Source organism: Carcharodon carcharias, chromosome 11 (genome assembly GCF_017639515.1).
Source record: "Carcharodon carcharias isolate sCarCar2 chromosome 11, sCarCar2.pri, whole genome shotgun sequence".
NCBI lineage: Eukaryota > Metazoa > Chordata > Chondrichthyes > Lamniformes > Lamnidae > Carcharodon > Carcharodon carcharias.
This window is the reverse complement of record NC_054477.1, coordinates 58,145,585-58,171,389: the sequence shown is the minus strand read 5'-3', so window position 1 is coordinate 58,171,389 and position 25,805 is coordinate 58,145,585. Positions and strand designations below refer to the sequence as shown.

At 38.9% G+C, this 25,805-nt stretch overlaps 1 protein-coding gene across 2 annotated transcripts in view; it reads right to left on the bottom strand.

The window, feature by feature from the left end:
• Positions 1–25,805, bottom strand: part of xpo4 (exportin 4) — a 152,262-nt gene that overhangs the window by 65,817 nt on the left and 60,640 nt on the right. For both annotated transcript variants that reach the window (XM_041199083.1, XM_041199084.1), the window contains 6 exons: positions 21,699–21,815; positions 20,027–20,180; positions 16,626–16,738; positions 4,487–4,644; positions 4,089–4,263; positions 1,443–1,619 (listed from right to left, as the gene is read on the bottom strand). In XM_041199083.1, the coding sequence (XP_041055017.1) occupies positions 1,443–1,619; positions 4,089–4,263; positions 4,487–4,644; positions 16,626–16,738; positions 20,027–20,180; positions 21,699–21,815 (894 nt within the window). The remainder of the gene's footprint in view (positions 1–1,442; positions 1,620–4,088; positions 4,264–4,486; positions 4,645–16,625; positions 16,739–20,026; positions 20,181–21,698; positions 21,816–25,805) is intronic.

Genomic DNA, 25,805 nt, shown 5'->3' with positions numbered 1-25,805 from the left:
GTGTCATGCAAGTGCCAGGTATTGATCATCTCCAACAAGAGAAAATCTAACCATCTCCCCATGACATTCAATGACATTACCATCGCTGTTTCCTGCACCATTAACAACTTGGGGGCTATCATTGACCAGAAACATCTAAAAGATGTCCTGCAGCAACTCACTAAGGCTCCTTTCACAGCACCTTGCAAATCTGCAACCTCTACTACCTAGATGGACAAGGGCAGCAGGCACACGGGAACACCAATACCTGCAAGTACCTTTCCAATTCACTCACCATTCTGACTTGGAACTATATCATTTTTCCTTCACTGTCTCTGGGTCAAAATCCTGGAACTTCCTCCCTAACACCACTGTGAGTATACCTGCACCACATGGACTGTAGCAGTCAAGGCAGCAGCTCAACACTACATTGAGGGCAACTTGGGATGGGCAATAAATGCTGGCCTTACCAGAAGCTAACACAGCCCAAAAGTAAATAAAGAGCAAATGATGTCTAGTTTACATTAGTTTAGCATGTGAAAGAAATGTCTATTGATAAAAGTTCTCACTCAGCATAAGTTAAGATACTTAACAAACTACTTTGGCTCCCCAAGTCTACTTCAATGCCACGTACATCATCAGAAACATATCATGCAGAATTGTACAAGCTGGAGTCATAATTAAGCATGAATCTTGATCTGAAGTTGATCTATACAGTGTCTCCTGCCACACACAATTAGACCATCAAGTAATGCACACTTGATTTTTCCAGTTAAAAATTATTTGGTGATTTTCATATGGCTCAGTTGGTAAAGTTAGCACACAACTGAACAAAACTGTCTACATATTTCCACGGCTAATTCATAATGCGTATTGTTAGCTGATCTCAGGTGGAATCGCAGTTGCAGTGGTACATTTGAATTAAACGTCCAAGACTAAGGAAGTAATAATTATCCCTGATGCTGTCCGTTGACCTTGCTGGAAACTGCATGCCACAGGTCACATGAGGACATGATCATATTCAGCTGTGATACCCACAAATGTCAAACAGCCTGAAAAGTCACTTGTTGAAGCTCACACATGAATAATAACTCCATTGGAGGGCACCTAGTCTCCATGCAACTGCACCCCAGGAGCCAACAGCTTCAAAAGGCAAGGGAAAAGAATAGGGAGAAAACTGCAAAGGGATAATGGCAGAGGGAAAATTTCAAATCAAGTTAGTTAACATTGGATAATTTGACCCAAAGCAGCTCCACATTGTTAAAAGCAATAATTTGCAAGATTATTTCAAAACGTCAATAAAATTTGGGTGGTACTGGAGCCCTCTAAAACAAGAATGGCCAACAGAGGGCAAGAATAAAAGATTTGCTACTTCATTACAGTTAAAATATAATCTTCTACATCTTTTATGCAAGAGGAAAGATGAAAAATATAAACAAAGCAAACCTTTAAGGAGGACTCACCAAGTTTCTTGTGCCCTCTGGTGCTGCCAAATGGCATTGAATGTAGGAATTAAAAACTTGTACAGCATGTTGAGTGAAAAACCCTTTATGGAAATGCTTATTGTCTTGTACGAGTGTAAGCCACGACTCAAGCAGTTTGTCATACGCCTCCATATACACCATGTCATCTTTGTCCAGCTATAAATAAATACATTGCATCAGTCACTCTTTACTAAATGACTCAACTGAATGGAAAGTAAATATACAGAAGCAAAAGAACATGCATTTCTCTAGGCAAAAAACATTATAAGAATATCTCCACAACCAAAAGCTGTAAGCATTTTCCACCACTTTTCTGAAACCCCATAGCAAGACCAGTACAGTAAAAAAAAAACTATTTTTTATTGGTAATAGGCGAGGAATGTTCTGACAATGGCCAAAACTACAGACAGAATTGCACTGAACTGTTAATATCCCCCTATAAAGCACTGATGCAGAACAAATCTTGAGTAACTTGTACAAAATGGAGTTTGATAATTTAGTCAGAAAAGATATTGCCTCTACAGTCTATAAAGGCAAAAAGTAAACAATTCTCCAAATAAAGCCAGCCAACTGTAGGAACCATAAGTGTTAAGTAAAGATTTCAGAGTTTGAACTGCTTGAATCTTCTGTATATTTGAGTGAGCAAATAATGAAATCAATTTATTTATCGTGTTGGTTTTCGCTTTCTCTTTCTCCATAGACCCTATTAGAAAGGAAAATATACTGCAGATATGAGCAACCATGCTTAGGGGTTAAATCCAGGATTATTAAAACTAACCCACAAGTCTTATTTATAGCAGGATGTGTTTATTTTACAAATACCAATAGCAGCTGGAGTGAGAATGCCTTGAAGGGACATTGGTCTTTATAGCATAAACTTAGCATTTACAATTTAATATTCCACTTCTAATATTTTGTTTTGAAAATAGTGCAGAAACTAGTTTTTACACAATAGGTATACACATTAAAAGGGTGCAATTCAACTTATATGAAAGAGACTGCCAATACAATAGTGTCTGAACAAAATTGAAATGATGCCAATGTACACAGGAATAAGAATTTTCTTTTCTCTGTACCAGAGAATTTGTGGATTTGACTTTGTTCACTTATAAATCTGGCTACATTTTTATCTTTGTCAACTGTGCTTTATAACCCAATTTCTCCTTTCCCCATCATACTCCATACCATTCTTTAAGAATGCCCTCAAGCTCCTGATAATGCTAATGTGAGATGGTTAGCAGTTGTGTGAAGATAGAATCAGATTGCCTATTAATCCTTCTCATTTGAGTAAGAATCTTGGATGTTACTGGAAACTCAAACACCTGGGAAGTTATCAAAATACATGCACAACTGATTCCTAAAACCAGTTTCTTAAATTTCCTGTCATTACAAAATCACTCAATTTCATACGTACAATGTTACGAATACATTTTTCAGTAGGTAGGAATGTTAGCGAAAAACAAAAATTAGTAGGCACTATTCTTTTAGTCAAAGCATCTAGAATTAGAACCATAGGTGAATGATACTAAAATGTACTGTAAATATTGATTGATTGTTTTTACAGAACAACATAAAATTTTACAAATTGATAGTTAAACTACGAGATGAAGTTGGCAAGGAACTCATGACAAGAATTCAGAACAACGTACAATTGACACCACTACAAAGACACCCAATATTCTTGCACACAAAATGGTGATATGCTGATACTAAATTTTTCTAAATTGGAAAACGCCTTACTGGTCTGCACAATCTACAGTATTACTAACATCTCAAACTCCCTCCTTAAAACTTACTGAAAGCCATCCCCACATAGCAGAATCCAACTTACATTCAATGTGAAAAATACCAAATCAAAGTCACAAAACATTTTGTGTAAAATTCTTTCAATTCCTCTTTGCCTGAAGGTGTTATTTCTTGCTGGGATATGATCTGAGGACTCAGGCACTCTCTGATACCCTGTCAAAATAGCCATTCAGAATAGATTTGGACCGAGTGCCAGCAGGTTATTAACTGCAGGGAACATTAGAGGCAGGTTATTCTTGCCTTCACTTAATATCTACATGAACGTATTTCCAACAAGAGTTGACTTTGACTGGTAACCAATTTTTCCCATTAATATTCTGAAACACATCAGTACTTGCAAACTTCATGCCACCCCATCAGCTACCACAGGTTTTTGAACTGTATGTCTCAGCTAACACTGCTATAACCAGTCAAGCCATCAGTGGAGCCATTTTCTATGTCCAACTTATTTTTTGCAAATTCTTCTGACTAGTATGCCATGTCAAACTATTAAAAGCCAAGAATGTTGTTATAAAATAATTTTCTCTCTTCAGAACAAAACAGTTCCTGTCACACATATAAGAGCTCTTTGGTTATGTAATTTACCATATAGGAAAATATACTTGGATTAATATCCAAACCATACTGGTAATATTCAGGTCCTTTTGGAACTGGCCAGTCTGTGGCATTTTTCTATTCTCTAATCAAACAATTTTGCTGAAAATGTGCAATTTTGAGACCAGAAAACCTTTTGAAATGTATAAATAGTCCAATGTCTGTTCGTTTTCAAGTCAGAAGTTAAAGGCAAAACATGTCACAGTAAAATGAAAAATTACTCACTACTTCTTCCAGAGCAGCACTCCGTCCAAAAGAGCAGGTGAGATGTGTGAGGCAGTTTATGAAAGAAGAAAATAGTTCACTTGGAATGGCAGTTAAGATACTGCGTGGGAACTCTGAAATCAAGTTGCTCATAACATTGGAAATTCCCACAGCTTCAGAATCCTCGATTTCTATCCTAGAAAATTAAATGGGCTAGAAGTCAACTCCCACAAAACATAAACCAAAATAATCAGAAACACAAAAGAAAAACTGATTTACTAAAAAATCAAGTTAGTTTGATTCATATTTGCAGTTTTTGATTGAGATTAAACTACCACAGAAGCAAACTGCTCCTTAAATATTCTGTAACGGCACAAAAAAAGTGATTCATCTTGCTGGTTTGTAACCTCTAAACATACCCATTAATCATATTGAGCAATCCTTCAATAAAGTGAGCCAGGTAATCAACCTGTGCTCTCTCATCAGGAAATATAGGTCCATGGATGGAGGCCAACTGTGCCAGGCATTGCAAGGAGTCCTGTGCCATGTCAGAATCTTCTCTGATTTTACGATGTACCTACAAGAAAAAAAACTGTCTCAATTTGAACTTTCCTCTTTAGCTTTCAGCATATGTATTAAAAGTTTGGACTTAGAGGTTTATTAGTATTTCTTGGGCTTTCTCATCTAGATCACAGCAGATAAAAATCAATGTAAAGCTAGGCAAGCTTTTTTTTCATAAGTAGAGAGTCCTAAGGAAAAAAGGAAATTTGTCCTTAGATTGCCAAATAATGGGCAGCCATTCAACTAATAGTAAACTGTATGACTCTAACCAAAAATCTGCAAAATACTGGCATATAATGCAAATACATATGACCTCTTGAGCCACTTGTATTGACATACATAGTTCAAATTGGCAAACGAATACAATGGTCGAAATTGTGTAAAATCAGACATACTAAACTTGGTAATTATACGGTCTTACAATAAGACCAGACCTGCGTGTTTCATGACTGAACTTTACAAGTCAGGATTTTTTTAAACCAAAATGAATGCCCTTGTACATTTGTCACACATCAGAACACTGCCCAAATAAAAGTCAAAACTGAGCAAGGGAAAGAGCAAAGAGTATATTTAATGACATCTTAGTTTGAGAACTGAAAGTTATTCATTGCCTTTACAAAATATTAGAGTAGTTATAGCTAATCCAGCAATAGGCTGTTGATTTTAGGTGTGCCTGTTTATTCAGTATAAATTGGTGACAAATTGCAAACAGCTTTGGCAAGCAAGCACAGACATCTGTTTTAGCATTAATCCATTAAGGATAAGAAATTAAAGTAGCTTTAAACTGTCAATAATAAAAAATGTATTGTATACTGTAAATAAGGATCAGTTTTACTGCATTATCAGGAAACATGAATTCAACAAAAATATTTAAACATAGCAAAATGCAATGCATTCAACAGGGATAATGACAGTTCGCATCCTATCCATTACAGGACCAGTCTGATAAGCCATCACCTATAGCAGGCAACTTTCTTCCTGAAATTACAACACTCATTTTCAAAAATAGGCTTTATCTGGGATCACATGATAAAGCACAATTAGTTTCATCCATGTAAAAATGTCACATGGTTTACAGTCAATCACAACTGATAACATTTCTGTGCTACATTTGCATTCTTACCAGTGAACACAGCAATGTAATGGCTTTACAAAAAGTCCAACTAGTCATTGGAAGTTTGAATTGAGAGTTTCCTACTTAATGAACAGGAGATCTTGTGGTGCAATGGGTAGCGTCCCTGCCTCCAACCTAGAATCTCTGGGTTTGAGTGCCACCCCAGGAGTTGATGGCCAAGGGAGGTGCAGATACATGCTGGGACCTTTTCACGAGGTTGGAACTTCTGCTCCCTCCAGATCTCTGTTACTCAGACGTGTGGTGTTTCATGTGCTTCTGATGTTAACCCTTTACTCTACATCGCCCCCCCAAGTCTTTATTCCACATGGCAGGCTGGTCAGAAAAATGAGATCCCATGGGATACAGGGGAAGGTGAAAAGTTGGATTCAAAATTGGCTCAGTACAGGAAACAAAGGGTAATGGTCGATGGATGTTTTTGCGAGTGGAAAGTGGTTTCCTGTGGCATTTCACAAGGGCTGCGTCGGGGCCCTTGCTGTTTGTTGTATATATTAATGCTTTGGACTAAAATATGGGAGGCATTATTGGGAAATTTGAAGATGACACAAAAATTGGCCGGGTAGTTGACGGTGAAGAGGATAGCTGTTGTCTCCGGAACGATATCAATGGTTTGGTTGAGTGGGCAGAAAAGTGGGAAATGGAATTCAATCCAGAGAAGTGTGAGTTAATGCATTTGGAGAGGGCAAACAAAGCAAGGGAACAATCAATAAAAGGGAGGATATTAAGGGAGGTTGAGGAAGTGCGAGACCTTGGAGTGCAAGTCCACAGATCCCTGAAAGTGGCAGGACAGGTGGGTAAAGTGATAAAAAAAAGCATATAGAATGCTTTCCATTATTGGATGAGGCATTGAATACAAAAGCAGGGATGTAATGCTGGGGCCGTATAAAACACTGGTTAGGCCACAGCTGGAATTGTGTACACAGTTCTGGTCACCACATTACAGGAAGAACATAATTGCCCTGGAGAGAGTACAAAGGAGCTTCACAAGAATGCTGCCAGGGCTTGGAAATTGCAGCTTTGAGGAAAGATTGGATAGGCTAGGGTTGTTTTCCTTAGAACAGAGAAGGCTGAGGGGTGGCTTAATAGAGGTGTACGAAATTATGAGGGGCCTAGATAGGATAAACAGGAAAGACCAGTTTCCCCTAGCTGAGGGGTGAATTACCAGGGGGCATAGATTCAAGGTAATTAGTAGAAGGATTAGAGGGGACATGAGGAAAAACTTTTCCACCCAGAGGGTGTTGGGCATCTGGAATTCACTGCCTAAATTGGCGGTTGAGGCTGAAAAGCTCAACTCTTTTAAAAGGTACCTGGGTATGCATCTGAAATGCTGTAACCTACAAAGTTACGGACCAGGTGCTGGAAACTGGGATTAAAAATGAATGGTTAGCTTACTTTTTCTCTTTTATGGCCAGCACAGACATGATGGGCTGAATGGCCTCTCCCTGCGCCGTAAATTTTCTATGGTTCTATAACGCAGCCAACAGGTTGAGTATCAGTCCGAAAATCCTTTAAGGACATGCCAACAGCAGGCAGTAAGAGCAGCAAAGATTCCTGGTCAGCCATGTGATGGAAAGAAAGTTGCAGCCTTTACCATCACTATCCATAACTCTAGACTATAATATGCATATAAATGTGCATGCTGCCAGAGCACCATGGACTCCCTAAATGAACTGTAATACACCGCCACTCTTATTGAACAAATGCAAGGGCCTTTTCTTGCACCAAGAGGTCCAATGGCTAAATATTTTAGGCAAAAACAAAAATACCTGGAAAAACTCAGCAGGGCTGGCAGCATCTGTGGATAGGAGCACAGTTAACGTTTCGAGTCTGAATGATCCTTCAACAGAACTAAGTAAAAATAGAAGAGAGGTGAAACATAATCTGGTTTAAGGGGGGGGAGATTTAAACCAGATTATATTTCACCTCTCTTCTATTTTTACTTAGTTCTGTTGAAGGGTCATTCAGACTCGAAATGTTAACTGTACTCCTATCCACAGATGCTGCCAGACCTGCTGAGTTTTTCCAGGTATTTTTGTTTTTGTTTTGGATTTCCAGCATCCGCAGTTTTTAGGTTTTATCTTAAATATTTTAGGCCTTTTGTTACCCATATTTTCTTCAAGCACTCAATTAATCTCTATTCAAGACCATCTGCTAAATGTCTTTTTTTTAAATCTGTCCTTGGGACATCAGTATCACTGGCAAAGCCAGCATTTATTGCCCAACCCTATTTGCCTGTAGCTGCCTACACTTGAACTGATCAAATCTTCAGTTGCTTGTTTTATCATCCATACGTTTGATAACATGAATCTAATCTGCAAATGGCTAATGTGTTCCTGACTTTTTGCTGGCAATTTCTTTTTCTCCTTGCAACAAAATCCATAACATCAGTGGGAACACTAGCATCTGGAAGGTCCCCCCCAAGCCACTCACCATCTTGATTTGGAAATGTATTGCCGTTCCTTCACGGTCACTGGGTCAAAATCCTGGAACTCCCTCCCTAACAGCACTGTGGGTGTACCTATAACACATGGACTGCAGTGGTTCAAGAAGGCAGCTCACTACCACCTTCACAAGGGCAATTAGGGATAGGCAATAAATGCTGGCTTAGCCAGCGATGCCCACATCCCATGAATGAATATTTTTAAAAAGAGAATAGGGTTCGCCCATTACAGGAATGGGCAATTGGTATCCCGAGTGCTGCTGCCATTGACGCAGGAGAAGCGGTCTTTCTATTTGCAGTTCGCACATACCCAGCACTGTGGCTGTCCTGGCCTACAACCAAATCATGTTGTCTTGGCCCTGCTGGTAGGAACTAACAGAATATACTGAATTATTGCTGGTGGTGAGGTCCACAACATTGAAGCCTATGAAAACCACCTAGAAACTCCAAGTCCTGAGGGAGCAACACAAACTGGGGAAGGGAGGGAGCACACAACACAAACTGGGCAAGGGAGAGAACATGCATGCATGACAAACAAACTGGGGAAGGGAGAGAGCACACCACCCCAACTGGGAAAGGGGGAAAGCACACAACACAAACTGGGCGGGTGAGAGAGCATGCACACGCAACAAAAACTGGGGAAGGGAGAGATCATGCAAGCGCAACATGAAATGGGAAGGGAGAGGTGTACAACACAAACTGGAAGAGGGAGGAAGAGAGGAAGGCAACACAAAGTGGGCCAGGAAGAAGGGTTACACTAAATAGGATAGAAAGGGGGAGAGAGAGAGAAAGAGAGAGAGAGAGCGATACGATTTGAGGGGAGGAGTGCTCATGGCTGTATTTTACTATAGGAGTCAGACAGCTTTGGTGCTTGTTACTGAGGTCTGAGCCTCAGATACCTGAAGTTGAGTTTCATCGACTGATGTCTGGAAGTCAGTATATTGAATTAAGTTATAATACAAAATAAACAAACCTATATATTGTAAAATGTCACAAAATTGTTTTTTTTTGAATTAGTGATGTATCTCATGAAATTGGTAAGGCAGAAACATCACAGGAATTGTTTATATTTAAACATCATATAGTCAAATCTTTATATCCTTTTGCGTCCTTTGGTAAAATGTGTTACTCATCTCACTATGAAATAAAAAGTCAAATATTTTGAGCTTAGTGATACTGAGACACTCAACTAAGGTAAATGCAATAAAATTTGCAAACAGCAGGCAAGTATCGCATGATGAAATGTCATATGATTAAGCATCACACGAATGGTATTATGTGAATACAATGTGATCATGTCATATGATCAATCTCCAGGAATACAAACTAGAGTTGGAAACCCGAGATGACAGAAACAGCGATGCAATCTTCCACTAGTTTCCCCAAAATTATTCAGAACATGGTTGACACAAATAAAAGTGAAATCTGGGCAGTGGATATATAATGGAGGGATTGTAAGCAGATGTAAAATCGTATTATTCAATGCCATCAGAAAAATAACGGGGAGGCATTTAATTCACCTCAATCAAACTGAATTTAGGAGTCTTTTGAGGGCTGTATAGTGTTTTGCACTAAAGCACAAGGTTAGCAATCACTTAGGAATTCAAATGTTGTTACACCTTAACACTGAAGACTACAACGTACCAACTTTCAAAAGTAATTTTTCCATTTGTAAGACAATGAAAACATTACAACCATAGATAGCACTTCACGAGGAAGTGCAATACATTTACTTCCACTGTTAAAAATAACAAGATTAGTATCTTATATGGACACCATGGAGCCAGATCATATCTACATCAGAGATTTAAAATCATCCTCTGGTAAAGCAAAATGGAGCTGTGTGGGTTGTGCTTGAATGCAAATGGAAAGCTCCACCCATCAGCATGCGAAAGTCAGTTTAGTTTCACCAACTGTCAGCATTTTAAACTTTGCTATGCATATAATGTCTTGCATGTAGCGTCTTCTTAAGCTGGTTTTACATCTCATGTCTAATTACAATTCCAGTGCTTTCACATCCAAATTGCCATTCCTTCACCGTTACTGATCAGAACCCTGGAACACTCTTCCTAACAGCATTGTGAATGTTCCTACACCACATGAACTGCAGCGATTCAAGAAGGCAGCTCACCACACCTTCTCAAGGGCAATTAGCAATGGGCAATAAATGCTGGCCTAGTCAGTGACCCCTACATCCCATGAAAGAATAAATTTTAAAAAGTAATAGTTTGTACTACTACAAAGCTATAACCACATTACAACACAACTGGTGCAAAACTGTTTGCACCCTGTATTTATAAACACTAGAAGTTTGAGAATGGTAACAATCATCATACAATTCTTTAATCTGTGCATCTGTCAAGAAGCTATCTCACACTTTTTCTAAAAATAACACAACAAGGCCAGTGAGAGGCTAAGCGTGTGGCAGCAAAGCAGGCCCCAGACCAAGAACACAATGAGACTAGCACGAGGATGGGCTGTGGGCAAGAACTCAGCAAGATTAGTACAAGGATAAATGCAAGCCCGATAGCGGGAAGACAATGAGACTAACAAGAGGATAAGGGAGCTCAGGTGCGTTCAGAGCTGACCAACTGCATTTAAAAAAAGGTGTGACATCTCCAGAAAGCAGATAAGTGATTGGTTGGTGAGTATTTCTCTCATTTTCTCTCTCTCCAAGCTAGGCCATTCATTCAAATTAGGAGCTGGGAAATTAAAAACTTTAATCAGGATTAGTATATCAGCAGGTGAATTAAGAATATTAGCATAGATCAGGTCGAGGCATTAATTAAAATTAATAGTTTAAATAAGGTACTAAGTAGATTGTAAAAGAGGAAATAAAAGCTTTTATTATTGATCATGGGTGGGCATCTGAGACCTGTTGCTTGTGATTCCTGCACCACGTGGGAACCTAAGGACGCTTTTCATATGGCTTGAGGGACGTGTATCCAAAGTGTCTCCTGCTGCTTCAGCTCTAGCTCAGGACTTCCAAATTCGAGGGGCAGCTGGAATTGCTATGGAGCATCAGAAAGGATGAGTGTTTTCTAGATGGTACATTCCAGGAGTTTGCCAGTCCACTGGCAGTATCAATTCTGGATATCAGATGGGTGGCCATCCTAAGAATAGGAAGGGTGAGGCGATACAGGATTCTTTGGAGTGTATGTCACTCTCAAACAGGTACACAGCACTGGAGACTACTGGGAGTGACAATACTTGAAAGGACTGTAATTCAGGCCATGGCATTAATTGGCATGGGACTGCATACAAAGGAAAAGCAAAGAATAGAAAGCCAGTCATTATACAAGGGCAGCAGACACAAGGGAACGCCACCACCTGGAAGTTATCCTCCAAGCCACTCACCACCCTGCGTTGGAAATATATCGCCGTTCCTTCACTGTCATTGGGTCAAAATCCTGGAGCTCCCTCCCTAACAGCACTGTGGGTTTGCTTACACTACATGGACTTGTCATGATGTGGCAGATGATGTGTGACAGGTGGACCAAATCCCCTAGGGAAACTTGGTCACGTTATCATAACGATTTTGCAATTTGTATTTATTAGAAGAAGATATGTGCACTGAATTCAGAAGTAATGAGTCCACTAAGACCTTTAGAGATCTTAAAAATTAAATTAGAATATTTACTAACAAAATAAAAGATTTCAAACACATACATAAGACTACAAATTACTTAACTGCTATTACAACTCCTAAAATTCCTAATTAACCTGACTTCCAGTTACACACCCCCTTTAAGGCACAGTCCAAAATCAGTTTTAGATTTAAAACAAACCCAGCAAGTTAAGACAGTACCCACTTGACAGAGGAATTCCAAATGGCTTCCCCACCTTCAGTTACTTTACATAGCAGACTTATGCACAAATGGTAGGGGGCTTCTTGAAGGCTGTTTCTCTCACACCTGTTAGATTTTACATGGCCCTCTCCTCACATTGCCTTTCATTTTCCTTTATACATGTTTCTCTCTCTTTAATATGTATATTCCATTATTCCATATGTCTTTGAAACTGTATCTTTCTGATAATATAAAACTTTCATGTTGCCAATATTGTCAGTAATCTTTGGGAAAAATAAACACACTGCTTAGCCTTGCTTATCTGGATAGTTGTAAACAGACTAAGATTCCTTTAAAATCCAACAATCCCTTCCCTTATCTAAAAATGCAAATTCCCTTCACACCTTACATGCTAAACCAGCATTCATGATTACTCATTAGCATTTCAAGCACATTTCTGCATCTAGCTTCTTTTGATGATTTCAAGCTTGCAGTCTGCTTGACTCCAAATGTAATTAACTCATGCAGACAGAGCCACCTATACCTACACCCATAAACCTACTTTATAGTAACCAGGAAAGTATTATGAAAATGACTATTCTTTCGTCACAGCCTGCAGCAGTTCAAGAAGCCAGGCTCACCATGACCTTCTGAAGGGTCATTAGGGATGGGCAATAAATGCTGGCCTAGCCAGCGACACCCACATCCCATGAATGAATAAAATAAATAGGACTTTGAAATAGGAAACTAGGGAGGATCAATGCATGGCTAGAGGCAAGGTGCAGGACGGAGGGCTTCAAATGCATGGGGCACTGTGACCAGTTCTGGGGCAGAAGGCACCTATTCAAAAGGGATGGGTTGCAACTCAACACGACACACAAGGAAGCTCACTAGTCTGGTTCAGGAGGATTTACTCTAAATTGGCAGGGGTGGGCAATAGCATTGAGAAGTGGAAAAGAGGGATAAGGTGCATAAAGTGAGCTTGTTGGACAGTACTAGATATGGCAGTAGTACCACCACATTAGATAGGAGTGGACCAAGCAGCACTATGAGAAATACAAAGACAGCTTTACAATGCATGTATCTAAACGCACAAAGCGTAGTGAATAAGGCTGGTGAGTTACAAGCACAAATAGCCATGTGGTAATATGATGTAGTGGCAATATCATAAGCATGGCTTAAAATGATGAGGACGGGATGCTGAATATTCAAAGATACAAAGTGTTCAGAAAGGATAGGGAAGGAAAAAAGGGAAGTAGGATGGCAGTACTGATTAGGGAAGAAATTATAATGTTGGAAAGAGAGAATGTCCTTGAGGCACCAAAGGCAGGCTCCATTTAGTTAGGGTTGAGAAGCATAAAGGGTATGATCACACAACTGGGTGTATTCTATACGCCTCCAAATAGCTAGAGCGAGGTAAAGCAGCAAATCTGCAAGGAAATCAAAGATGTACTTGGGTAAGTGTTTAGACTATTAATGCAGAAGAACAATGAACAATTTAAAGATAAATGTCTAAATTGGAACAGCTAATTTCAATGGCATGAGAAGGGATCAAGTTAGGGTAAAATGGAACCAAAGACCGACAGGAAAAACTGTAACGGAAGAAAGGGCATACAATGGGGGACCAAAGCCAGCATTCCTTGGATGACTAGGGAGAGAAAATGATGAAACAAGAGGGTGTATAATGTATGTCAGGTTAACTCTTCAAGCAAGTAACAGGACAAATGTAATAGTCTGAGAGGGAAAGTGAAGAGGAAAATAAGATTGGCAAAGAGAGAATATGAGAATAGTATGGCAGTTAACAAAGGGGAACACAAAAATCTTCTACTGGCTTGTAAATAGTAAGTGGGTAGTTAGAGATGGAGTGGGTCCTATTAGGGACAAAGAGGGTGAGACGTGCTTAGAGGGGCAGAACAAGCCTAGAATACTTAATGAGTACTTTCTATTGGTATTTACTAAGGAAGCAGCAGCTGACAAAATATCAGTAGGAGCAGCTATGGCAGAGGTAAAAGATGGGATGAAAATTGAGAGGCAGGAGGTTCTGGAAAGGCTGGCCTTGCTTAGAATGGATAAGTTGCCTGGTCTGGATGGCTTACATCCCAGGGTTGAAGGTACCAGAAGGGCTTGCCAAAATCTTCCCCAGATATGGGGGCAGTGCCAGAAGATTGGAGACACATTGTTCAAGAAAACATATGAGGACAATCCTAGTAGCTACCGGCCAGTCAGTTTAACATCAATGGTGGTATGAATTAGAAACAATAATCAGGGGGGAACAAAATCAACAAGCACTTGGAGAGGCTTAAGTTAATTAAGGAGAGCTAGCACAGGTTTGTAAAAGGCAGATCATATTTGATAAATTTAATTTAGTTCTTTTATGAAGTAACAGAGAAGGTTGAAGGGTAAAAGCAAAATACTGCAGATGCTGGAAATCTGAAACAAAAATAGTTGGAAAAACTCAGCAGGTCTGACAGCATCTGTGGAGAGGAAGACAGAGCTAACGTTTCAAGTCCGCACGACTCTTCATCAGAACTTGATCAGAGATTGATGAAGGGGATATAATGGATGTTATCTACATGGATTTTAAGAAAACATTTGACAAACTACCACATAAAAGGCTGGTTAACAAAATTGAGGCTCATGGAATAGGAGGGTCAGTGTCATTTTGATTAAAAATTGGCTTAAGGACAAAAAACAGTAAGTCGTGGTAAATGGTTATTTTTCAGGCTGGAAGGTAGAAGGTGAGGTCCCCCCCAAGGGTCAGTGCTTAGACTACTGTTCCTTTGATTTATATAACTGTCTTGGACCTAGAAAAGAGAGTAAAATTTCAAAATTTGCTGGTGATACCAAACTTGGAAGAATGGCAAACAGGGGGGATGATAAAAATCGACTGGTATCAATGATACAAAAGGACACACATGGGCTAGCAGAATGGGTAGATAAGTAGTAGATGGAATTTAATAGAGAGAAGTGTGAAGTGATGCATTTTGCTGGAAGGGCTAGGGAGAGGCAATATAGATGTAATGACATATTTCTAAAGAGTGTACAAAGACACAGGGACCTGGGGGTGCACTTGCATCGATCTTTAAAGTGGCAGGAGAGGTTGAGAGAGTGGTTAGCAAAGCATATGGCATTTGGGCTTCATAAATAGAGGTTTTGAGTACAAAAGAGGGAAGTTATGCAGAACCATTATTAAGCTCTGGTTAGGCCCCATCTAGAGTACTGCATCCAGTTCTGATCGTCACACTTTAGGAAAAATATGAGTCCTTGAGAGGATGCAGAGGAGATTTACCAGAGTGGTTCCAGGGGTGGAGGATTTTAACGACAATATTAGGTTGGAGAAGCTAGGGTTGTTCTCCTTACAGTAAAGGAGATTGAGGGGAGATTTGATAGAAGAGTACAAGATTATAACAGTCTTGGTTAAGGAAGACAAGGAAAAACTGCTCCCATTAGTTTTGTGCAAGAGATGCAGGGCAGATGTGAGGAAGAGCATTTTTATGCAGCAAGTAGCAATACCTGGAACTCCCTGTGCGCAAGTACGGTGAAAGCTGAGGCAATCAATGATTTCAAAAGGAAATTGGATGGGCACTCGAAGGAAATAAACTTGAAGCCCAAGGGCATAGAAAATGGAAATGGGACTTCAGAGAGCTGGCATAGTCTCAATGGGCTGAATGAGCTCCTTCTGTGCTGTAAACAGCTATGACTAGAAGTATTCACTATATAGATGCAGCATGAATGGAAAATACTAAAATAGTACCTTTTCTAACTAATCCAGTACCTGAAGACAGGAAGCAATTTTTGAATTTAGATTTAAATCTAATATTCTTTAAGTGGTATTAATGGTGAAACGTAAAGGTAAAATATCTATGAATGTATGACACACAGTTGAAGTTACAACAGGAGTTATCGAGATGTATATTTACTGAAGAAATACAACATAGAAACTCAATTTCTTAACATCCTGGTCATCTCTGATTTATTTCGCCCCCGAAACACTCTTGGCACTTATGTTTTGCAGCATTAGAAGTAATTCTGGAACATTTACATGTGATGGTGCAGCACACACTAAAGCAAATAGTGAAGTATTTGGAGTGGAAAAAGTGACAAGTATAATCTTTAAAAGAATTGGGTATATTTCAACTAAATGTCTGTTTCTCAGTTGATTTTTGGCAGCTTTGTAAAATTTTGGGTTAAATGTGCAGCATCTCAAGGTGAAAAAGAACACTATAGCTTCTAACATTTGACATCATTGCACCATGCAAATACAAAGGAGTTAGAGTATAAGTTACAGGATTTACACTGATCTGTTTTCTTACTAAATAATTTGTGGTACAAAATTAACATCAATCTATCATTCACAGGCACAATTATCTTAGAGTGCGTCATCTAGCATCATAAACGATATCTTCTAGAACAAACCTAAAATACACAAAAACATTCCTCACTGTATTATAAATTCTTGCAAAATCATGCAAATATTTAAATATACAAAAAAAACTCAAGGGTGGGAAAGACCTACTCCAACAATACTCCAACATAACACATGATCAATAACTGAAACATTATGCAGAAGTTACGATGATACAGCTTCTCCTGGTCTTCAACCCAATTACTGAATATAAATTTGGAATACTACTTACTGTAAAGAAGAGATCCATAACTCTGCTGTCCAGAAGTGTCTCTCGCCAGGATTCTGTTGGCTTTAACATCACATTTTGGGAGGATTCAAACATAGCTATATAATGCCTGCCCAGTTATCTGGAGTCAAGGTCAATAGAGGAGCATTACTGGGGAAAATACTTCTTAGCTACAACTAACATGAGTTCAGAGGGAGAATGTAATGGAAATAAACTTTAAGCCATGTTAAATACATGGAATAACTGCAGCATGAGGCCAAGCAATAAAAGCATTTAACTGTTCAGAAACAAGACCCATGAATGGTCGCAAGATAAAAGTTTGATTACAATCATGTGGCATTCCATTGTGATATGATCACATGAATAACCACAGTATCTGAAATGGTACGACGGCGGCGGCGGTGGGGGGGTGGGAGGGAACAGGCACTTTAATTAACAGGTGTTGTGATTTATAAGTGATAGCACAAACAGACTCTTTTCCCATTACTATTTCTAGTATTCAGAGGTTAAACATGTATTTATTAATGACAAACTGTAGTTAGTCAGTCTGTGGCACTCTTTTGACACTGCACATGTACTAACAACAGATGTCAGTCTTGGCTCAGTGGTGGTACTCTTGCCTGAGTCAGAGGTCATGGGTTCAAGCCCTGCTCCAGAGGCATGAGCACATAATCAAGATGAATACTTCAGTGCAATACTGAGGGTGTGCTGCACTGTCAGAGATGCAGACTTTCATATGAAATGTTAACTGAAGCCCCTTCCACCTGCCCTCTCAGGGGGATGGGTGAATTCTCATGACACCATGCAAAGAAGTGCAGGGGATATCTTCAGTGGCTAACACTTACTCCTGAAATCATCACTGAGAACAAATTACCTATTTATTTATCTCATTGCTGTTTAGATGGCTTGGCTATGCACAATGATTGCAACGTTTATTGAAAACAATATGCCTACAGTTCAAAAGTACTTCATTGGCTGTGAAACACTTTGCAATGTCCTAAGGTGCAAAAGGTGCTATATAAACAATTTTTTTTTAAACAAGCATGAGCAGATTCAACATATATAACTTTTCAGCTGTATTTTCAAGGAAAGTAAAATGCCAGCTTTAATGAATTTTTCAATCAACCTTGGAATCAAACAAAAGTTCTTAAAATATGTATTTTAGTTGTTACAAAATGCAGAGACTTCAAGCACACAGATGCACAAAGTCACATGTGGAATTTCAAGAAATTTGCCAGCATTATTTTGATTTTCATTTTAGTATAAAAGACCGAGCAACACACAAACACTACAGACACAATGACGAGAAGAAAAGGCAGATTACACTGTCTGATTGCCATTATTTATAGCTGACTTAAAAATATTTTATGTTTTATTAAAAAAAACAAACTGGCAAATGACCAGCACAATTTCACATCAATACTTTAGCTCCTCTAGAAGTAGTTACTCAAAATGACCAACAATGTAAAACTGCTGCCAGGCACAGTAAAAAAGATATAACTAGGTTTCTTTAGTAAATACTAAAATTGATCTTAACATACTATTTCAAATGGATCAGACAATAATCTCTGAAGCTAAATTTCTTTTGTGATGGGAAATTTAAACAAAGTAAAAATTCTACGTACCTATTAGCAATATCTCTTGACTATTGCTGCTGGAGGTCTGGCAAAATTTACCTCTGACTGAAGTTACGTGATAATTACTTTATACGTTTAGAGAAAACTGTGAAGTGCACATAATAATAACGGCACAGCTGAAGAGCATCCTACTTGAAAGGAACACCTATATATAGCTTGGGTGTGCTGCACTCATGCATTGTTTGGCTCTTCTGACTTGGGAGGCATTCCACAGATTTTATTGTGCTCTGTCAAAATCTATGCTCTCAGTTAGCTAAGAATGCAGGTAGTAATTTAGTTTTGCATCTTTTTAAGTCACAAGTTACAACATTTGGCATGCAATTATTTTACAATTATAATTCAAGCTATAAGCCTATATCACAAATAACAGCATTTAAGAGAATTCAAGTTAAAACAAAATCATTTTTCTCAAAAACATCAGTATAAGAAGCACAACATTTTTCAAGGCTCTTGTTAAGTGGTCTAAAATAAAAGTTGGATCCATACAACCAATACTTAACCTTAATACCAACTGTTGAATAAAACTATAACAAAGGTCATTTAGGATGTCTGGGATGTAATAAAGCTGTAAAATTTCTTCATGATCACTTTAGGCAGCTGCTCACGTGCAAAGTCATGGGTTTCTCAGTTTGTTAAAACATAGGCAAAAAACACTTTCCTCAAAATAATGAGGTGGAAAAGCATTAAATTACAGTCATCTTAACAACTGGAATTAAAGACAAATGATCAAATCTTAACATGTTCACTTGCCTCAAATGATCAGAATTACGCTAGACAACTTGTGATCTCTTCAAAGCAGTTAGATTTATTGGCACTATTTTAACCAGCTGCAATATTTAGCAGTCACATCCTGTTATTTTTAGTAAGACAATTCATACTAATGTACTGATGACAATTTTGGCACCATAGGATTACTGAGCTATGTAGTTCACAACAACTCTCAAAGAACTAGCGATAGATAGTTGTTTAGAGATATATGATCAGAGTAAATATTAACAGAAATACCATAATCTTTCTGCCTGTAATAGTGCAATCTAACATAAAGGTCAACAGCATTTTTATTCCTACCGTAGGCTATACCTAGACTCCACATACTTATTAAACCCAACATTTTATAGCAATCCACTGTGACTTGTGCACTCAAGGGTCAAGCAATTTTCAATCATTGTTATACAGAATTTATTTTTTAAATAACCACAGCTTATAAAATGGTTAAGATAACCAAATTAAATGCCAACCTGTGGAATTTACAATACTTTCTCCTTCTCCTATTGTTCGCCACTCCAGAAGACACTTGCTTGGTGCTGTTCCACAGGACATATACTGCCCTCCGTCCAAGTCCATATTTTCAGATTTGAGTTTTGGCTGCGTATTTGATTTTGGGTGGGGGCCATGACAATGAAATCCAATCCTGTTCTCACCCAATTATCCACACACAAAAAATTCCATCAGAAGGAGATCATTAATCTGGTGTTGGAACTCCAGATCATTTACCCTTCTCCAGCCAAGGGTGCAGTAGCCCATCTGCTACTTTGGCCGATACAGACTAACAGCGCAGAACAGAAATTTTACTTGGGAATTTTGTGGTGCATATTGCTTAAAGATGGCATCTTTATCTCTAAGTTAAAAGAGGAGTGAAAGTGGAACTTCACCTCAGCCAAAATAGATTTTAAAAATATTCTCTAAAACACAGCCAATCTTCATCATCCCTCCAATCTCAAAACAAACAAATGAACACAACATGCCCCCACACACCAGAAAGGATATAATTCGGTGGAAGAAAGTTCCAGCTCAAGACTTGATTAGCTAGTGCAAGGTAACGCTGAAATACAGAAGACAACTGAGCACTGAGGTTTTCCCGTCGGCTGAATTCCTGAAGCACCTCAACCGTCAAAACAAATATTTGGCGAAGGTCATCTTCCTGTATTTTCGGTAACAAGAACAAAAATAAACACACATAATCTAGTTAAATTCAATACTAATATGTATTTTGATTCTGACTTTGTGATTTTTTTTAAAAAGCTAGGCTTAAAAGCTTTCTTAGTGATCCTGTCTATTTATTGCATAGTACTATGCATGTTTTTTTCAGAAAATGTAATGAAAAGAAACATCACTGGAAAACAATTGAAATAGTTGCAAGTGAAAGTACAATGCTATATTGTGGCCTGTTTTCTGCATGCATTTCCCTACTTTTCTCCTTCATTCCTATCTCAATTAGGCAACTTGCAGCATTATACAGACAGCACTGTAGAGTTTCAGGTGGGTTAGATTGATGCCCTCCCCTTTTTGGATCAGCTGCCATGGGAAAGGGAGCTAACCTAATTCACCAAATGAATATTTGAGCTATACAGATCAGCAAAATATGATGGTCATTCCCTGGTTTGTGCAGAATTAGTTGATCTTAGCCAGGATAAAAGCAGAGTCGTTGCAACTGACCATGGTGCCCATCCCCCTCCTTAGCCCAGGAGGGGAAAAATTAGGCAGGATTCTTTTTCCTGACTTTTAATTAATAATCCTACTGGAAGAGCATATAGACATTGAATAAAGATGGGATTGGGCTCTCTTGTGATGCAACCTATGGTTAAACAGCCTTCTGACACTCAAATGCAATGGTCATTGGCTGGGGAGGTCAGAATTGTACCCCAAAAAATAGAAAATCAAAAAAAACGTGAACACGTAGTACTCCAAATGAAAGCTCCAAACACAGGCTACATGATTGGGAAGGAGATGGAGAGTTAGTAAGACATTCTCTGAGGCCTGCTACAAATATTATGAAAAGTCAAAACAAAAAAAAAACAAAGCTATATGGGAGTTCATGATTATTCTGTATATAAAAGGTACAGGAAAAGGTGGTTACAATAGATAACTCCAAGAACATCTACTGCCAGCAACAAAAGGACAACAGGCTGATTGGCATTCTCCCATTTGGGGTTCTTTATACATTCATATTTCAAAACTATTAGAGGATAAAATAGCCAAGGTCACTCCAGCTGCTCCTGACCTTTATTTAGTTTCCCACTAGTTTAATTCAAAACATTTAGCTCCTTCTCAGGTCTAGCTCATTGTTTTTCTGTCACTGTTGCAAAGGCTTTCAGATATGCCAGTTTCAGTAAAGACAATACGAAAAGTGAAAAGATAACCACAAGTCCATGGGACAAGTGCATCCTGCCAAAGTCCATGATACACATGCACCCTGGTCTAGCGATGATCTTCTGAGTCCAAGATGACGAAAAGCAATAAAATGCAATGCTTTAAAATATTAAATGATTAAATATTCAAGGATAAAGTTATTACAAGTTTCAGATCAAGTCAGAAATAATGGTCCATTCAAAGATAGTTCGACACGTAGGTTTGTCCACTGAGACATTTAGTTTCATTATTTTCTAAAATATATATATATTTAATTTCTCGAGGATACATATTGGCACACAAACTTTACCTGAAATATTCTTTTGCAGCTTCCATGGAACTCCATACTGAGGCCAATATTGCTGGTTTTAGTGGAACTTGAGAACTCACTTAATAATGCTGTTAGGATTGAACAGGCCAATGTCTGCTGCAAGGTAAATTCAAGAAATATTAAAATTTGAACTGCAGTAGCTACAACTTAAAAAAAAACTACACAGACAACAAATATTGCAGTAGTGCATTTTGGTACCATCATCCCTAACGTCCCAAGAGCCTGAATGAAAGGGCAAGAGGCAGCAGTGGGGGAGGTGGCTATTGGAAGTTGGAATCAATGGTGCGCAGAAAAGGATCCGAAGAGAAAGGGGTAATGGGCAGGGGGAGAAAGGTCAAGAAGTGGAAGAACCTGTAACAGCTAGAATGAAATGCCAAAGGCAGCAACAGGCAATAGTAGCAACTTTCCCTGACCTTCATGCGGGCGTGCCATAGAGAACAGTGCCATAGTGCCATCTACCTTCAAGAAAGAGTTAGAACAACTCACTGGAAGCCAAGTTTTTTCATTAATTACATCTATCAGTCTTGCTTAAACAACACAAAGGGAAAATCATGATAAGAAGTGCTATCTTTATAACACTTACTATAGTTATACACCATGTATTTTATTTAAAAAATTAACATGTAGTTGCCTTATAGTGAGAGTGCAACCCTCAAACAACCCACTGTTGGAATTTTAGCTCTAAAATTTTGATTCACTGTTGGAATTTTGGCTCTTAAACTTTGGTTAATTAAAAGCTCCTGGTTTAAACTATTCATTCAAAAAGTAAATTTACATATAAACACATTTTTTTTTACAAATGTGATTAGACTCCTAGAACTTGTAACTGTGTCATAGAAAAATCACAGGCATGGGCTGTATAAACTTAGTACGGTTAACATTAAAGATAACTGAGAATATTTAACATTAGGTCAGATGTTCTATAGAATGGATGTGATTAGAGCTGACTTGGAATGACAGATGTTATCTGGGTTCCATCTATAACAATCAAAAACTGAAAACTGGAAAGCAAAATTCACACATCTCAGTGGGAGTGATTATGTAGATAAACATGGCAGTCACTTCGCTCAGGAAAGATTCCAGAAATGATCAGTTAATCATTTTGTATTCATGTTGTTCGTTAGAGGAAGGAATGTTGACCAGAACACTGGAAGAAAATCAGATTCTTTGAATACCACCATTGTATCTTGAACATCCTATATCTTTAACAACTGCTCTAATGACACGGACAATGTGTACTGAGGTAGTCCAGCATTAGAATGCCAGCTTGGCTTGTCAACTTCAGTCCCAGGTCAAGGATTCAACCAAAAATCCTATTACGCAGAGGTGAGGGTGCGACCATATGAGCCAAGTTGAAATTGAACCAAACATATACAGCACGCAGGGCAATTTGACTTCAGGTTCAAAACTTTCCCAAAAAATCACTTTTCTCAAGTAAGAAAATTCTTAAGAATATAAATGCTGAGTTATCAATAAGTTTGGGCATTAAGGCCACAACTAGGAGGCAACACTTGTCCAAACTGTTTAGTAAGGTTATCCAATCAATAACTGATCATAGAGATCCACGGCACAAGTTCAGACATCAGCTAGTATGGCAGTTAGGGCACCATAACTGATACCACTGTCCCTGCATTGAGGAAGTGAGACAAGTTTGTGTCTTAACTGCTATCAAGAGTGCCCTGCTGGAAATATGCATGTATGGACATCAGAGCAAGAAAGAATTCAGTTCCACTATGACAGCCCCATTAGTCAAACAGCACATGAATAACTGCTGTTTGATCAAGTTATTAGTCAGAAACCAACAATTCCCATTTACAAAGCACCTTTATTGTAGAAAAGCATCCCAAGGCACATCACAGAAGATTAATTAGACAAACATAAATAAGGAACTAAAAAGATATTAGGAGGTGACTAAAAGCTCGGTCAAAGAGGTATGCTTCAAGGAAGGTCCTAAAAGGAGGCGATGATGGATCTGCAGAACCAATAGCGTCTTAACTGCTGAAGGTACAATTATTAATGGTGACATGAAGGTTCGGGTTGGGGGAGTTGAAGTCCATAAGGGGCGAGTGAAAGGAATGCAGAATCTGCAGAGGACTGAAAGGATGCAGTGGCTTAATGAAATAGGCCATGGAAGGAGTTGCAGTTAATTTTTTAAAATTCATTCATGGACGTGGGTGTTTCAGGCTAGGCCAGCATTTATTGCCCATCACTAATTGACCTTGAGAAGGTGGCGGCGAGCTGCCTTCTTGAACCGCTGCAGTCTATGTGGTGTAGGTACACCCACAGGGCTGTTAGGAAGGGAGTTCCAGGATTTTGACCCAGGAACAGTGAAGGAATGGCGATATATTTCCAAGTCAGGCTGCTGAGTGGCTTGGAAGAGAACCATTTGTCTGCTGCACTTGTCCTTCTAGATGGTAGCGGTCATGGGTTTGGAAGGTGCTGTCTATGGAGCCTGGGTGAACTCCTACAGTGCATCTTGTAGAAAGCCCTATCTCCAAGCCATCAAGAGCATTAAAATGGTGGAGTCCGGAGGTTATCTGAACTAGGTACAAACAGAGGTAAACAATATTACAGAGTCAGAAGTAAGCCATCTTTGTAAAGAAGATATGGGTTCAGAAGCTCAGCTCATGGTCAAATATGATTTCAGTATTGCAAACAGACAGTTTAAACGCAGTGTCTGGGGAAGGTGAAGAAATCCATGCTGAGGGTACAGAATTTGTAACTGGGCTTATGATGATGGCTTTTGGTCTTCCCAATGTTTACTTGGGTAACTATTGCTCTAAAATTGGATGTCGACAGGCAATCCAACATCACCGTGGTAGCAGAAGGAACTGTAGAGGTGACAGAGGAAGCATACCTCATTTTTTCAATGATACCTTCAAGGGACAGCATGGCAATGAGGAAGCAGAGGGGAGCAAGGATTGATCCTTGGGGTCAGAGATAATGATGCAGGGTGGAAAGAGAATCTAGTGCCAGACAGCATCTGGCAATATCTGAATAGGTTAGCAATAGAACCCAGGAAGTCAATAACCTGGACAATGAGGAAGACATGTTGGACTATGTCAAAAGCTGCACCTCAGTCACAGACAAGAACAGTGAAACCGTAACTCAGTATGAATTTAATCATTTGTATTAGCATCTTTAATGTAGTTAATGCCTCAAGGCTGAATAAAAGTAAAAATAAAAATGATAAGGGAGTTAACCAAAGGCAATATTCAAAAGGTAGGATTTTTGAAAGTCTTTCAAAGAATGGAAAAGCAGCAAGGCAGCTTAATTTAGGGAAAGAGTTCTATAGTGTCTGGCCTAGACAGCTGAAGGTTCTACTACTGAAATAGAACAGAAGAAGAATGGGATGTAGAGGTGACCAGTGGCAGAAGATCTGAAAACACTTGTTGGCACATAAGTGTGCATGATGTTGGCAAAAAACAACAGCTGAAGCAAAGGGAGCTTTGGGTCATGTTAAAAAAGCATTTGTGCCATCATGTCTGCACCAATAAATACCAATCCTACGAACAGTAAATTCACCTGTATTTTCATCATGGAGTTCAATTTTTCTCTAATCAATACACACTGGCAGAAACCTAAAACAAGATTTTAAATTGCTCCTTCCCAGTAAATTATAAAGATAATGCAGCTGAATACAAGAGGATTGAAAAAGGCTTTGTTACAGTTTTAGTATTGCCCACATAATTTGTGAAATCATGCATTAGTCATGCAACAACTCAAGGGGGAAACTGGAGCATTCTTCAAATGCCAATTTTGAATCAATCTCGATGCTTCCTCTCCCCCTGTAGATTTATCCCAAGATCATTGTCAGCATTGTTACAACTTCAAAGTGACTGGCTAGAAGCCCAGACCATATGGTGCCAAGGTGGGGTCTGCAGAAGTGTTAATGTTCAAAGCTATGTCTGTGAAGCCAATGTCTAGAGGGAAATTGCTGTGCGTCTTCCTACCTAGTTAATCACTGTATACTGCAAGTATGTTACCAGTGTGTTTCTATTTATACAGCTGCACACAACAGCTGAAGTAATGCTGTTGGGTCAGCTGCAACATTTCAGTTCAGAAATGCCACTCATGAGTGATACC